The 17,010-nt window shown below is 35.8% G+C and overlaps 1 protein-coding gene across 3 annotated transcripts in view; it reads right to left on the bottom strand.

The window, feature by feature from the left end:
- Nucleotides 1–17,010, bottom strand: part of VPS13A (vacuolar protein sorting 13 homolog A) — a 259,057-nt gene that overhangs the window by 169,762 nt on the left and 72,285 nt on the right. For all 3 annotated transcript variants that reach the window (XM_082614126.1, XM_082614124.1, XM_082614125.1), the window contains exon 23: nt 8,689–8,827. In XM_082614126.1, coding sequence (XP_082470252.1) covers nt 8,689–8,827 — 139 coding nt within the window. The remainder of the gene's footprint in view (nt 1–8,688; nt 8,828–17,010) is intronic.

Below are 17,010 nucleotides of genomic sequence, written 5' to 3'. Positions count from 1 at the left end.
GGATCTAGTGTAAAACAGTGACTACAGTTGACAACATTATGTCGTGTAATTGAAATTTGCTCGTCAAATGAAATGGTGAAATGTTCACACCAAAACAAACAAACAAACAAAAAAGATAACTACGTAAGGTATTGGGATGTGTTTGTTAACTAGATAGGGGAAATCCTTTCACAATGTATACATATATCAAATCACCACAGTGTACATGTTAAATGCTTTACGATTTTATTTGTGAATTATACCTCAATAAAGCTGAAATAAAATTGTTTTAAAATATCTATTGCAGAAAGTGAAAAAGAACATCCAGATTGAAAAGATATTCAGGGGTTAAAAGTTTGTGTCTGAAACGTTGTTTTTGAGACAAGCCAAACAAGCATTCATGTAGGGGCAATTCTTTGTTTAAAAAAATTTTTCCCATCTGACCTGTAAAACCATTCAAATTAAATCAAAACTTTTACTTAAGATCTACTGTTTTGTACTGAACTTTCTTAGGAAACTTGGAAAAAAGAAAAAGCAGAGCACCTTCAGATGAGGCAGTCATCTATACAGAAACCATCAGGATAAAAGCAGGAAGAACATCAGCTATAGATTTGTTTTAAAAAGGGAGGAAAAAAAAAAAGAAACCTGAATTCAAATTTGGCTCAGTAAGCTATTTACAAGCTACATGATCTTAGGCATAATATTTAACCTCCTTAAGAGTCTGCTTCCTGGGCAAAATAATGACTCTAACATCTAACTTGCTGGATTGTGATAAGGATTAAAGATAAAATATGCAAAAATCTAGAGTATATAAACAATAGATACCATTAGAGAAAAATCCTTTGCCAAATGTGTGGCCTGGCACATAATAGATACTCAGTATAAGGAGACATATTAAATAGTTATTCTCTGCGTATTTTTATATATGCATTTGATTTTAAAAAGGAACATGATCTAGTACAGATCATGTGCCTGAGACTCTCTTGATATATAGGAGAGATTAAGCCCAGAGAGGAAGAGTCCTCTCAGGCACTGCTGATAACTAAGGGAGAAATAAACAGTTACACAGTACTTTTTCTAAAATGTAAAGAAAGCTTAAGAAGAAAAATAAATAAATAAAAGTATAAAAGGCAATATACAGTAAGCCCAAAAGGACTTAGAGGTGCTCTCAGCATAGCATAAAGCTGGTGGGAGAAGCAGACTCAAGACTGTCACAGAAATTCTCCTTAACATCTTGAAGAAGAGGATTAAATAAAGACTGACCATGTATATAGAAATAAAATGGTATGGTATCAGTGAAAGGATAGACACAGATCAAAGGAAGAGACGCAAAAATCTTTGGAGAAGAACAGTCAGAAACAGACTCAACTCAACGGAGAAGGAAAGTCTTTTCAACAAGTGAAACAGAAACAGACAGTATTACAAATGTAAAGATAGAAAGATCACTCATCAGGTACACCATTTAAAAAAATTAACACAAACTGTTTGACAGAACTTAATATAAAACCTAAAACTACAAAATTTCTAGAATCAAACACAGGAGAAAATCTTTCTGACTTCGCGTTTGGCAAAGATTTCAGAGATATGACTTAAAAAGCTTCATCCCTACGAGAAAATACTGATAAGCTGGTCAAAACGTAAAACCTCTGCTCTTCAAAGAGACTGTTAAGAAAATAAAAATCACAGCAGAAGCAAGAACTACAATCCTGCAGCCTGCGGAACAAAAACCACATTCACACAAAGAGACACAAGATGAAAACACAGAGGGCTATGTACCAGATGAAGGAACAAGATAATGCCCCAGAAAAACAACTAAATGAAATCGAGATAGGCAATCTTGCAGAAAGAGAATTCAGAATACTCATAGTGAAGATAATCCAGGACCTCGGAAAAAGAATGGAGGCAAAGGTCAAGAAGATGCAAGAAATGTTTAACAAAGACGTAGAGGAAGTAAAGAACAAACAAACAGAGATGAACAATACAATAACTGAAAAGAAAAATACACTAGAAGGAATCAATAGCAGAATAACTGAGGCAGAAGAACGGATAAGTGACCTGGAAGACACAATGGTGGAATTCACTGCTGCAAAACAGAATAAAGAAAAAAGAATGAAAAGAAATGAAGACAGCCTAAGAGACCTCTGGGACAACATTAAATGCAACAACATTCACATTATAGGGTCCCACAAGAAGAGAGAAAGGACCCGAGAAAATATATGAGGAGATTATAGTCAAAAACTTCCCTAACATGGGAAAGGAAATAGCCACCCAAGTCCAGGAATTACAGAGAGTCCCAGGCAGTATAAACCCAAAGAGAAACACGCCGAGACACATGGCAATCAAATTGGCAAAAAATAAAGACAAAGAAAAATTACTGAAAGCAGCAAGGGAAAAATGACAAATAACATACAAGGGAACTCCCATAAGGTTAACAGCTGATTTCTCAGCAGAATCTCTACAAGCCAGAAGGGAGTGGCATGATATACTTAAAGTGATGAAAGGGAAGAACCTACAACCAAGATTACTCTACCCAGCAAGGATCTCATTCAGATTCGACAAAGAAATCAAAAGCCTTACACACAAGGAAAAAGCTAAGAGAATTCAGCACCACCAAACCAGCGCTACAACAAATGCTAAAGGAACTTCTCTAAGTGGGAAACACAAGAGAAGAAAAGGACCTACAAAAACAAACCCAAAACAATTAAGAAAGTGGTAATAGGAACATACATATCGATAATTACCTTAAACGTGAATGGATTAAATGCTCCAACCAAAACACACAGGCTTGCTGAATGGATACAAAAACAAGACCCATATATATGCTGTCTACAAGAGACCCACTTCAGACCTAGGACACATACAGACTGAAAGTGAGGCGATGGAAAAAGATATTCCATGCAAATGGAACACAAAAGAAAGCTGCAGTAGCAATACTCATATCAGATAAAATAGACTTTAAAATAAAGAATGTTACAAGAGACAAGGAACGGCACTACATAATGATCAAGGGATCAATCCAAGAAGATATAACAATTATAAATATATATGCACTCAACATAGGACCACCTCAATACATAAGGCAACGCCTAACAGCTCTAAAAGAGGAAATCAACAGTAACACAATAATAGTGGGGAACTTTAACACCTCACTTACAATGGACAGATCATCCAAACAGAATTAATACGAAAACACAAGCTTTAAATGACACAATAGACCAGATGGATTTATTTGATATTTATAGGATATTCCATCAAAAAACAGCAGATTACACTTTCTTCTCAAGTGTGCACGGAACATTCTCCAGGATAGATCACATCTTGGGTCACAAATCAAGCCTCAGTAAATTTAAGAAAATTGAAATCATATCAAGCATCGTTTCTGACCACAACTCTATGAGATTAGAAATCAATTACAGGGAAAAAAACATAAAAACCACAAACACAAGGAGGCTAAAAAATACATTACTAAATAACCAAGAGATCACTGAAGATATGAAAGAGGAAATCAAAAAATACATAGAGACAAATGACAATGAAAACCCGACGATCCAAAACCTAGGGGATGCAGCAAAAGCAGTTCTAAGGGGGAAGTTTATAGCTATACAAGCCTACCTCAAAAAATAAGAAAAAAATCTCAAATTAACAATCTAACGTTACACCTAAAGGAACTAGAGAAAGAAGAACAAACAAAACCCAAGGTTAGCAGAAAGAAAGAAATCATAAATATCAGAGCAGAAATAAATGAAAAAGAAACAAAGAAAACAATAGCAAATATCAATAAAACTAAAAGCTTGATTCTTTGAGAAGAAAAACAAAATTGATACACCACTAGCCAGACTCATCAAGAAAAAGAGGGAAAGGACTCAAATCAATAAAATTAGAAATGAAAAAGGAGAAGTTACAACAGACACCGCAGAAATCCAAACCTTCCTAAGAGACTACTAAGAGCAACTCAATGCCAATAAAATGGACAACCTGGAAGAAATGGACAAATTCTTAGAAAGGTATAACCTTCCAAGACTGAACCAGGAAGAAACAGAAAATATGAACAGACCAATCACAAGTAATGAAATTGAAACTGGGATTAAAAATCTTCCAACAAACAAAAGTCCAGGACCAGATGGCTTCACAGGTGAATTCTATCCAACATTTAGAGAAGAGCTAACACCCATCCTTCTCAAACTCTTCCAAAAAATCACAGAGGAAGGAACACTCCCAAACCCAATCTGTGAGGCCACTATCACCCTGATACCAAAACCAGACAAAGATACTACAAAAAAAGAAAACTACAGGCCAATATCACTGATGAATATAGATGCAAAAAATCTCAACCAAATACTAGCACACAGAATCCAACAACACATTAAAAGGATCATACACCATCATCAAGTAGGATTTATCCCAGAGATGCAAGGATTCTTCAATATAGGCAAATCAGTCAATGTGATACACCATACTAACAAAGAATAAAAACCATACAATCATCTCAGTAGATGCAGAAAAAGCTTTTGACAAAATTCAACACCCATTTATGCTAAGAACTCTCCAGAAAGTGGGCACAGAGGGATCTTACTTCAACATAATAAAGGCCATATATGACAAACCCACAGCAAACATCATTCTCAATGGTGAAAAACTGAAAGCATTTCCTCTAAGATCAGGAAGAAGACAAGGATGTCCACTCTCACCACTATTATTCAACATAGTTTTGGAAGTCCTAGCCACGACAGAGAAAAAGAAATAAAAGGAATACAAATTAGAAAAGAAGAAGTAAAACTGTCACTGTTTGCAGATGACATGATACTGTACATAGAGAATTCTAAAGATGCCACCAGAAAACTACTAGAGCTAATCAATTAATTTGGTAAAGTTGCAGTATACAAAATTAATGCACAGAAGTCTCTTGTATTCCTATACACTCATGATGAAAAATCTGAAAGAGAAATTAAGGAAACACTCCCATTTACCACTGCAACAATAAGAATAAAATACCTAGGAATAAACCTACCTAGGGAGAAAAAAGACCTGTATGCAGAAAAGTATAAGACACTGATGAAAGAAATTAAAGATGATTCAAAGAGTTGGAGAGATATACCATGTTCTTGGATTGGAAGACTCAAAACTGTGAAAATGACCATACTACCCAAAGCAATCTACAGATTCAATGCAATCCCTATCAAATTAACAATGGCATTTTTTACAGAACTAGAACAAAAAATATTAAAAATTTGTATGGAGACACAAAAGACCCAGAATAGCCAAAGCAGTCTTGAGGGAAAAAAACAGAGCTGGAGGAATCAGACTCCCTGACTTTAGACTATACTACAAAGCTACGGTAATCAAGACAATATGGTACTGGCACAAAAACAGAAATATAGGTCAATGGAACAGGATAGAAAGCCCAGAGATAAACCTACGCACCTATGGTCAACTAATCTATGACAAGGGAGGCAAGGATATACAGTGGAGAAAAGACAGTCTCTTAAATAAGTGGTGCCAGGAAAACTGGACAGGTACATGTAAAAGAATGAAATTAGAAAACTCCCTAACACCATACACAAAAATAAACTCAAAATGGATTAGAGAGGTAAATGTAAGACCGGGCACTGTAAAACTCTTAGAGGAAAAAATAGGAAGAACTCTCTGACATAAATCACAGCAAGATCTTTTTTGATCCACCTCCTAGAGTAATGGAAATAAAAACAAAAATAAACAAATGGGACCTAATGAAACTTAAAAGCTTTTGTACAGCGAAGGAAACCAGAAAGAAGACGTAAAGATAACCCTCAGAATGGGAGAAAATATTTGCAAACAAAGCAACTGACAAAGGATTAATCTCCAAAATATATAAACAGCTCATGCAGCTCAATATTAAAAAAACAGACAACCCAATCCAAAAATGGGCAGAAGACCTAAATAGACATTTCTCCAAAGAAGACATACAGATGGCCAAGAAGCACATGAAAAGTTGCTCAACATCACTAATCATTAGAGAAATGCAAATCAAAACTACAATGAGGTATCACCTCACACCAGTTAGGATGCCCATCATCAGAAAATCTACAAACAACAAATGCTGGACAGGGTGTGGAGAAAAGGGAACCCTTTTGCACTATTGGTGGGAATATAAATTGATACAGCCACTATGGAGGTTCCTTAAAAAATGAAAAATAGAATTACCATATGACCCAGCAATCCCACCACTGGGCATATACCCAGAGAAAACCATAATTCAAAATGACACATGCACCCCAATGTTCATTGCAGCACTATTTACAATAGCCAGGTCATGGAAGCAACCTAAATGCCCATCAACAGACGAATGGATAAAGAAGATGTGGTACATATATACAATGGAATATTACTCAGCCATAAAAGGGAATGAAATTGGGTCATTTGTAGAGACGTGGATGGATCTAGAGACTGTCATACAGAGTGAAGTAAGTTAGAAAGAGAAAAACAAATATCGTATATTAACACATATATATGGAACCTAGATAATGGTACAGGTGAACCGGTTTGTAGAGCAGAAATTGAGACACAGATGTAGAGAACAAACATATGGACACCAAGGGGGTAAAGTGGCGGGGTGGTGGGGGTTGTGGTGTGATGATCTGGAAGATTGGGATGGACATGTACACACTGATGTGTATAAAATGGATGACGAGAGAAAAAAATATATATCTTTTTTAAAAAGAAAATAAAAATCTCAGCAACAGACTATGAGAAAATATTGTAAAACACTAAAGTGTTCAATGTAGTGGCACAACATGTTAGCAACTTACTCTCAAATGCTTTGAGGAAAAATGTTCTTTGCACTATTTTTACAACATTTCTATAAGGTTAAAATTATTTCAAAAGAAAAGTTAAACAAGAAAAGAGAAAGTAGAATTTAAAAAAGAGAAAAACATGAATGGATATTTTAGAGGTACAAAACACAGAAGTCATGAAGGAAAAAATCTAGTAATTTTGACTATGCAAAAAGTAAAAGCTTCAGCATGGCAAAAATAAATGTACCAAATAAAAAAACAAATTGGGGGGAAAGTATCTGTAATAACAAGCAATGATAATTTCCTTAATTGGAAAACCATAACCCAACAAAAGACATAAACAGCAGTTTTCAAAAGCAGAAATTCAAATAACCAATAAATTTAGGAAAATAAGTCCTATCTTACTCATAAAGAAATGTAAACCAAAACCAGAAGATAAAATTTTCATTTAATAGAATTGTTTTAACATTTGTTAATACTCAAGACTAATGAGAATAGGGAAACAGAGAAATAATATTTACTGTTGGTGGGACTAAATATTAGTACTCAACTGTGAAAGGAAATTTGGCAAAGTTCATTGAAATATAAAATGCACATTTTGGTTGTTTCCAGGTCATGGCTCTGTAAACAGTGCTGCAATAAACATTGGGGTACATGTGTCCCTTTGAATTATGGTTTTCTCAGGGTATATGCCCAGTAGTGGGATTGCTGAGTCACACAGTAGTTCTATTTTTAGTTTTTTAAGGAACCTCTATAGTGTTCTCCATAGTGGTTGTACCAATTTTCATTCCCACTGACAGTGAGTTCCCATCTGTAGAGATGTGGATGGACCTAGAGTCTTATACACAGTGAAATAAGCCAGAAAGAAAAAACCAAATACAATATATTAACGCACATATATGGACTCTAGAAAAATGGTACAGATGAACCTATTTGCAGGGCAGGAATAGAGATGCACATGTAGGGAATGGACATGGGGACACAATGCGGGAAGGAGAGGGTAGAATGAATTGCGAGATTAGGAATGACATATATACACTACCATGCGTAAAACAGATAGTGAGAACATGCTATAAAGCATAGAAGCTCAGCGACCTAGATAGGTGTGATGGGGGTGGGGGTGGAAGGGAGGTCCAAGAGGGAGGGGATAGACGTATACACATAGCTGATTCACTTCATTGTACAGCAGAAACTAACAAAACATTGTAAAGCAATTATACTCCAATAAAAAATTTTTGAAAAAAATTAAATTCACATATTTTACTCAACAATACCACTACCAGAAATATATGCAATGGATAAAAATATACTCAAATACATGTAACGAGGAAGTTCAAAGCAGTGGTTTTTTTAATAACTAAAAACAGTCATAACAATATGAACACTGATCAGAAGAAGATGCCATTACATCAGGCAAAGGATGGTACACTCACACAATTCAATACTGTATCACCATAAAAAAGAAAAAGGCAGATCCGTATGTGCTTAATAGGTAAATAGCTCTAAGGTACATAACATATATGATAATAATGGTGGAAAAAATACCGATTCAAAACCGTAAGTATAATGATCCTATTTATGAAAATTTTAGGAACATAAGAATATAAACACAGACATACATATACACACAGAGACATGCATGTTTCTATGTGTGTGTATTAGTATATGCTATAAACATTTTCAAAAAACTAGAGAAGCAGTAGTTAACCATTGAGGAGAGGGACTGGAAAAGTGAAGAAAGGTAGACTTATTATTTCATTCTTTTGTTTACTATTTACACCTTTTACTATTTCATCATTCTGTCTTTCAGTATGTAATTTAAAAGTCTATTCACAAAGAATTCAATTGTTTTACCCAAAATTTCTGTGGCTGTTACAAATACTGTTTGTGGAATTTTCTTTTTTAATTCGTGCTTTCATTAATTTTGAAAATACATTACCTGAAATGGTTTGACAGGGACATTTACTTCAGCTGCAGGTGGGGGTTTTGGGATGCTTTCAATCAATTCCAATATCCCTTGCAGTTTTTTATCTGAGATTCGTAAAGAAACCAGTGGTAAGTTTCCAGAAATCTTGAATCTGTTCCAAAAAGACAGAAATCATTATAAAAAGATGACTGTTCATCTTAAATTATCTAAGAATAATAAAATGTGATTTTAAGTACTAAATATTATCTATACAGTCCATGGGACAAATTATCTCACAATCTACAGTCAAATTCCCATCATTTTACCTTATTAACCAATCTCATCAGCTGAACTAACATCATTATTTTTCAAAGGCTTATTTTCTATTGTTATTATGTTTACTATCCCTCTACTATCTTGCCAATGCCATTTGACAATCACAATTTATGAAGTGTTTATTACAGACAGGCATTAAGGAAAACACTTGATATGCATTATCATAAATAATTCTCACAACCTATGAGGCAGACAACCTATTTCTGCTCACTGTTTCTTATAAGTTCCCATATGTACATGGTTCCTATCAGGAAACTAAGGTTGGCAAGTACAAGTAACTTGCCTGAGAGATTATATATTTAAAACCAGGTTTAAAAATCAGATCTGAATGAAAAATCACAATCATATAAGTAGATGCATGTAACAAAATCCAACACCCTTTCACCATAAGAACTCACAGTAAACTAGAAGAAGAACTACCTCAATTTGATGAAGAATATCTTTGAAAAACTTACAACACACACCATACTTAATAGTGAGAAACTCAATGTTTTCCCACTAAGATTAGGTACAAAACAAAGATTTCCCTCTCACCCCTCCATTTCAACATCACACTGGAAGTCCTTAAATGCAGTAAGCCAAGAAAACAAAAAGCATACAGATTGGTAAAGAAGACATAAAACTGTCTTTGTTCACAGATGACATGATCATCTATGTAAATTATCTAGAAAAAAATTCCTGAAACTAATAAGCCAATACAGCAAAGTTGTAGGATATGAGGTTAACATGTAATAGTGAATTACTTTCTCATATACCAACAATGGACAAGTATAATCTAAAATTAAAAATACAATACCATTTACATTAGCACCCCAAGAAAATAATACTTACGTATAAATCTAACAAAATAAATACAAGATCTATATGAGGAAATCTGTAAAACTCTGATAATAAATAAAGAACTAAATAAATGAAGAAATATTCCACATATAAGGGTAGGAAGATTCAATCTGTCAAGATGTCAGTTCATCCTAAACTGATCTAATAGATTCAATGCAATCACAATCAAAATCCCATCAAGTTATTTAATGGATATTGACAAACTGATTCTAAAGTTTAAATGGAGGGGCAGAAAACCCAGAATAGCCAACATAATACTGGGTTGATATTCCCTGACTCAAGACTTACTGTAAAGCTACAGTAAGCAAGACGCTGTGCTACTGGCAAAAGAATAGACAAACAGATCAATGGAAGAGAACAATGGAACAGAATAGAGAGTGCAGACACAGACCTCCATAAATATAGTCTACTGAATCACTGACAAAGGAGCAAAGGCAAACTAATGGAGCAAAGACATTGTCTTCAACAAATGGTGCTGGAATAAATGAATATCCACATGGAAAAATTAATTCAGACAGGCCTTACACTCTTCACAAAAGCTAATACAAAGTGGATCACAGACCTAAATTTAAAATGCAATACTATAAAACTCCAAAAAGATAAATCAAAGAAAACTTAGATGACCTTTTTAGATACAACACAAAGGCACAATTTATGAAAAAAATAATTGATAAACTGGATTTGGTTAAAATTATAAACTCCTGGGACTTTCCTGGCAGTCCAGTGGTTAAGACACCACGCTTCCACTGCAGAGGGCACAGGTTTGATCCCTGGTCGTGGAACTAAGATCCCACATGCCGGGGCCAAAAAAATTTAAAAACTTCTGCTCTACAAAAGACAATGCCAAGAGAATTAGAAGACAAGCCACAGAGTGGGAGAAAATATTTGCAAAACATAAAACTCATAAAGGGCTATTATCCAAAAAGTTCAAGAAAAATTTTTTTTTAATTTATTTTCTTATACAGCAGTTTCTTATTAGTTACCCATTTTATACACATCACTGTATACATGTCAATCCCAATCTCCCAATTTATCCCACCACCAACCCCACCCCCCGCCACTTTCCCCCTTTGGTATCCATAAGTTACTTATCTACATCTGTGTCACTACATCTGCCCTGCAAAACGGTTCATCTGTACCATTTTTCTAGGTTCCACATATATACGTTAATATACGATATTTGTTTTTCTCTTTCTAACTTACTTCACTCTGTATGACAGACTCTAGGTCCATTCACTTCTCTACAAATGACCCAATTTCATTCCTTTTAATGGCTGAGTAATATTCCATTGTATATATGTACCACATCTTCTTTATCCATTCGTCTGTCAATGGGCATTTAGGTTGCTTCCATGACGTGGCTATTGTAAACAGTGCTGCAATGAACATTGGGGTGCACGTATCTTTCTGAATTATGGTTTTCTCTGGGTATATGCCCAATAGTGGGATTGCTGGGTCATATGGTAATTCTATTTTTCATTTTTTAAGGAACCTCCATACTGTCCTCCATAGTGGCTGTATCAATTTATATTCCCACCAATAGTGCAAAAGGGTTCCCTTTTCTCCACACCCTGTCCAGCATTTGTTGTTTGTAGATTTTCTGATGATGGGCATCCTAACTGGTGTGAGGTGATACCTCATTGTAGTTTTGATTTGCATTTCTCTAATGATTAGTGATGTTGAGCAACTTTTCATGTGCTTCTTGGCCATCTGTATGTCTTCTTTGGAGAAATGTCTATTTAGGTCTTCTGCCCATTTTTGGATTGGGTTGTCTGTTTTTTTAATATTGAGTTGCATGAGCTGTTTATATATTTTGGAGATTAATCCTTTGTCTGATGATTCATTTGCAAATACCTTCTCCCATTCTGAGGGTTGTCTTTTTGTTTTCTTTCTGGTTTCCTTCGCTGTGCAAAAGCTTTTAAGTTACATTAGGTCCCATTTGTTTATTTTTGTTTTTATTTCCATTACTCTAGGAGGTGGATCAAAAAAGATCTTGCTGTGGGGCTTCCCTGGTGGCGCAGTGGTTGAGAGTCCGCCTGCCGATGCAGGGGACATGCGTTCATGCCCTGGTCCGGGAAGATCCCACATGCCACAGAGCGGCTGGGCCTGTGAGCCATGGCCGCTGAGCCTGCGTGTCCAGAGACTGTGCTCTGCAATGGGAGAGGCCACAATGGTGAGAGGCCTGCGTACAGCAAAAGATAAAAAATAAAAAATAAAAAATAAATAAAATAAAAAAGATCTTGCTGTGATTTATGTCAAAGAGAGTTCTTCCTATTTTTTCCTCTAAGAGTTTTACAGTGCTCGGTCTTACATTTACCTCTCTAATCCATTTTGAGTTTATTTTTGTGTATGGTGTTAGGGAGTTTTCTAATTTCATTCTTTTACATGTACCTGTCCAGTTTTCCTGGCACCACTTATTTAAGAGACTGTCTTTTCTCCACTGTATATCCTTGCCTCCCTTGTCATAGATTAGTTGACCATAGGTGCGTAGGTTTATCTCTGGGCTTTCTATCCTGTTCCATTGACCTATATTTCTGTTTTTGTGCCAGTACCATATTGTCTTGATTACCGTAGCTTTGTAGTATAGTCTAAAGTCAGGGAGTCTGATTCCTCCAGCTCTGTTTTTTTCCCTCAAGACTGCTTTGGCTATTCTGGGTCTTTTGTGTCTCCATACAAATTTTTAATATTTTTTGTTCTAGTTCTGTAAAAAATGCCATTGTTAATTTGATAGGGATTGCATTGAATCTGTAGATTGCTTTGGGTAGTATGGTCATTTTCACAGTTTTGAGTCTTCCAATCCAAGAACATGGTATATCTCTCCAACTCTTTGAATCATCTTTAATTTCTTTCATCAGTGTCTTATACTTTTCTGCATACAGGTCTTTTTTCTCCCTAGGTAGGTTTATTCCTAGGTATTTTATTCTTATTGTTGCAGTGGTAAATGGGAGTGTTTCCTTAATTTCTCTTTCAGATTTTTCATCATGAGTGTATAGGAATACAAGAGACTTCTGTGCATTAATTTTGTATACTGCAACTTTACCAAATTAATTGATTAGCTCTAGTAGTTTTCTGGTGGCATCTTTAGAATTCTCTATGTACAGTATCATGTCATCTGCAAACAGTGACAGTTTTACTTCTTCTTTTCTAATTTGTATTCCTTTTATTTCTTTTTCTCTGTCGTGGCTAGGACTTCCAAAACTATGTTGAATAATAGTGGTGAGAGTGGACATCCTTGTCTTCTTCCTGATCTTAGAGGAAATGCTTTCAGTTTTTCACCATTGAGAATGATGTTTGCTGTGGGTTTGTCATATATGGCCTTTATTATGTTGAAGTAAGATCCCTCTGTGCCCACTTTCTGGAGAGTTCTTAGCATAAATGGGTGTTGAATTTTGTCAAAAGCTTTTTCTGCATCTACTGAGATGATTGTATGGTTTTTATTCTTTGTTAGTATGGTGTATCACATTGACTGATTTGCCTATATTGAAGAATCCTTGCATCTCTGGGATAAATCCTACTTGATGATGGTGTATGATCCTTTTAATGTGTTGTTGGATTCTGTGTGCTAGTATTTGGTTGAGATTTTTTGCATCTATATTCATCAGTGATATTGGCCTGTAGTTTTCTTTTTTTGTAGTATCTTTGTCTGGTTTTGGTATCAGGGTGATAGTGGCCTCACAGATTGGGTTTGGGAGTGTTCCTTCCTCTGTGATTTTTTGGAAGAGTTTGAGAAGGATGGGTGTTAGCTCTTCTCTAAATGTTGGATAGAATTCACCTGTGAAGCCATCTGGTCCTGGACTTTTGTTTGTTGGAAGATTTTTAATCCCAGTTTCAATTTCATTACTTGTGATTGGTCTGTTCATATTTTCTGTTTCTTCCTGGTTCAGTCTTGGAAGGTTATACCTTTCTAAGAATTTGTCCATTTCTTCCAGGTTGTCCATTTTATTGGCATTGAGTTGCTCTTAATAGTCTCTTAGGAAGGTTTGGATTTCTGTGGTGTCTGTTGTAACTTCTCCTTTTTCATTTCTAATTTTATTGATTTGAGTCCTTTCCCTCTTTTTCTTGATGAGTCTGGCTAATGGTTTATCAATTCTGTTTCATCTTCTCAAAGAATCAGCTTTTAGTTTTATTGATCTTCGCTAATTTTATTGTTTCTATTTCATTTATTTCTGCTCTGATCTTTATGATTTCTTTACTTCTGTTAACTTTGGGTTTTGTTTGTTCCTCTTTCTCTAGTTCCTTTAGGTGGAAGATTTGATTGTTTATTTGAGATTTTGCTTGTTTCTTGAGGTAGGCTTGTATTGCTATAAACTTCCCTGTTAGAACTCCTTTTGCTGCATCCCATAGGTTTTGGATCATCATGTTTTCATTGTAATTTGTCTCTAGGTATTTTTTGACTTCCTCTTTCATTTCTTCAGTGATCTCTTGGTTATTTAGTAATGTATCCTTTAGCCTCCATGTGTTTGTGTTTTTTCCTTTTTTTGCCTGTAATTGATTTCTAATCTCATAGCACTGAGGTCAGAAAAGATGCTTGATATGATTTCAATTTTCTTAAATTTAATGAGGCTTGATCTGTGACCCAAGATATGATCTAACCTGGAGAATGTTCCGTGCACACTTGAGAAGAAAGTGTAATATGCTGTTTTTTGATGGAATATCCTATAAATATCAAATAAATCCATCTGGTCTATTGTGTCATTTAAAGCTTGTGTTTCCTTATTAATTTTCTATTTGGATGATCTGTCCATTGGTGTAAGTGAGGTGTTAAAGTCCCCCACTATTATTGTGTTACTGTTGATTTCCTCTTTTAGAGCTGTTAGGCGTTGCCTTATGTATTGAGGTGGTCCTATGTTGAGTGCATATATATTTATAATTGTTATATCTTCTTCTTGGATTGATCCCTTGATCATTATGTAGTGCCGTTCCTTGTCTCTTGTAACATTCTTTATTTTAAAGTCTATTTTATCTGATATGAGTATTGCTACTGCAGCTTTCTTTTGTGTTCCATTTGCATGGAATATCTTTTTCCATCGCCTCACTTTCAGTCTGTATGTGTCCTAGGTCTGAAGTGGGTCTCTTGTAGACAGCATATATATGGGTCTTGTTTTTGTATCCATTCAGCAAGCCTGTGTGTTTTGGTTGGAGCATTTAATCCATTCACGTTTAAGGTATTTATCGATATGTATGTTCCTATTACCACTTTCTTAATTGTTTTGGGTTTGTTTTTGTAGGTCCTTTTCTTCTCTTGTGTTTCCCACTTAGAGAAGTTCCTTTAGCATTTGTTGTAGAGCTGGTTTGGTGGTGCTGAATTCTCTTAGCTTTTCCTTGTCTGTAAGGCTTTTGATTTCTTTGTCGAATCTGAATGAGATCCTTGCTGGGTAGAGTAATCTTGGTTGTAGGTTCTTCCCTTTCATCACTTTAAGTATATCATGCCACTCCCTTCTGGCTTGTAGAGATTCTGCTGAGAAATCAGCTGTTAACCTTATGGGAGTTCCCTTGTATGTTATTTGTCGTTTTTCCCTTGTTGATTTCAATAATTTTTCTTTGTCTTTAATTTTTGTCAATTTGATTACTATGTGTCTCCACATTTTTCTCCTTGGGTTTATCGTGCCTGGGACTCTCTGTGCTTCCTGGACTTGGGTAGCTATTTCCTTTCCCATGTTAGGGAAGTCTTTGACTATAATCTCTTATTTTCTCAGGTCCTTTCTCTCTTCCCCTTCTGGGATCCCTATAATGCGAATTGTTGTGTTTAATGTTGTCCCAGAGGTCTCTTAGGCTGTAGGCTGTCTTCATTTCTTCTCATTCTTTTTTCTTTATTCTGTTCTGCAGCAGTGAATTCCACCATTGTGTCTTCCAGGTCACTTATCCATTCTTCTGCCTCAGTTATTCTGCTGTTGATTCCTTCTAGTGTATTTTTCATATCAGTTATTGTATTGTTCATCTCTGTTTGTTTGTTCTTTAATTCTTCCAGGTCTTTGTTAAACATTTCTTGCATCTTCTCGACCTTTTTTTTTTTTTTTTTTTTTCCGGTACGCGGGCCTCTCACTGTCGCGGCCTCTCCCGTTGTGGAGCACAGGCTCCGGACACACAGGCTCAGCGGCCATGGCTCACGGTCCCAGCCGCTCCGCGGCATGTGGGATCCTCCCGGACCGGGACACGAACCCGCACCCCCCGCATCGGCAGGCGGACTCGCAACCACTGCGCCACCAGGGAAGCCCCATCTTCTCGACCTTTGCCTCCATTCTTTTTCCGAGGTCTTGGATCATCTTCACTATCATTATTCTGAATTCTTTTTCTGGAACGTTGCCTATTTCTATTTCATTTATTTTTCTGGGGTTTTATCTTGTTCCTTCATCTGGTACATAGCCCTCTGACTTTTCATTTTGTCTATCTTTCTGTGAATGTGGTTTTTGTTCCACAGGCTGCAGGACTGTAGTTCTTCTTGCTTCTGCTGTCTGCCCTCTGGTGAATGAGGCTATCTAAGAGGCTTGTGCAAGTTTCCTGATGGTAGGTACTGGTGGTGGGTAGAGCTCTCAGAGAATACTTAAAGCTCAATAATAAGAAGACAATCTGGTTGAAAAATGGACCAAAGAAGTTAACAGACACCTCATCAAAGAAGATACACAGATAGCAAATAAGCAACGATGTTCCACATTATATATAATCAGAGAAATACAAATCAAAATAAGAATAATGAGATAGTACTACACACCTACTATAATAACCAAGATCAGGAATACTGACAACACCAAATAATGGCAAGGATGTGGAGCAGCAGGAACTCACAATTACTACTGACTGAAATGCAAAAGGGTATAGCCACTTTGGAAGACAGTCTGGAAGTTTCTTAGAAAACTAAAGATACTCTTACCATATGACCCAGCAATTGTACTCCTTGATATTTACCCGAAGGAATTTAAAGTTATGTCCCCACAAAAACCTGCACATGGATGTTTATAACAGCTTTACTCATAATTTTATATGAATCAGGTTTATCCACAAAAATTTTATATTCCTATTTTATCACCAAAACTTGGAAGCAACCAAGATGTCCTGCAGTAGGTAATGGATAAACAAACTGTGATACATCAGATAATGGAATATTATTCAGCACTGAAGAAAAATGAGCTCTCAAGTCATGAAATGACAGGGAGGAACCTTAAATGCATATTACTAAGTGAA

This window comes from Mesoplodon mirus, assembly GCF_964341445.2.
Source record: "Mesoplodon mirus genome assembly, chromosome: 1".
NCBI classification, from domain to species: Eukaryota; Metazoa; Chordata; class Mammalia; order Artiodactyla; family Ziphiidae; genus Mesoplodon; species Mesoplodon mirus.
The sequence above is the reverse complement of the archived record's forward strand: the minus strand, read 5'-3'. Positions and strand labels throughout refer to the sequence as shown.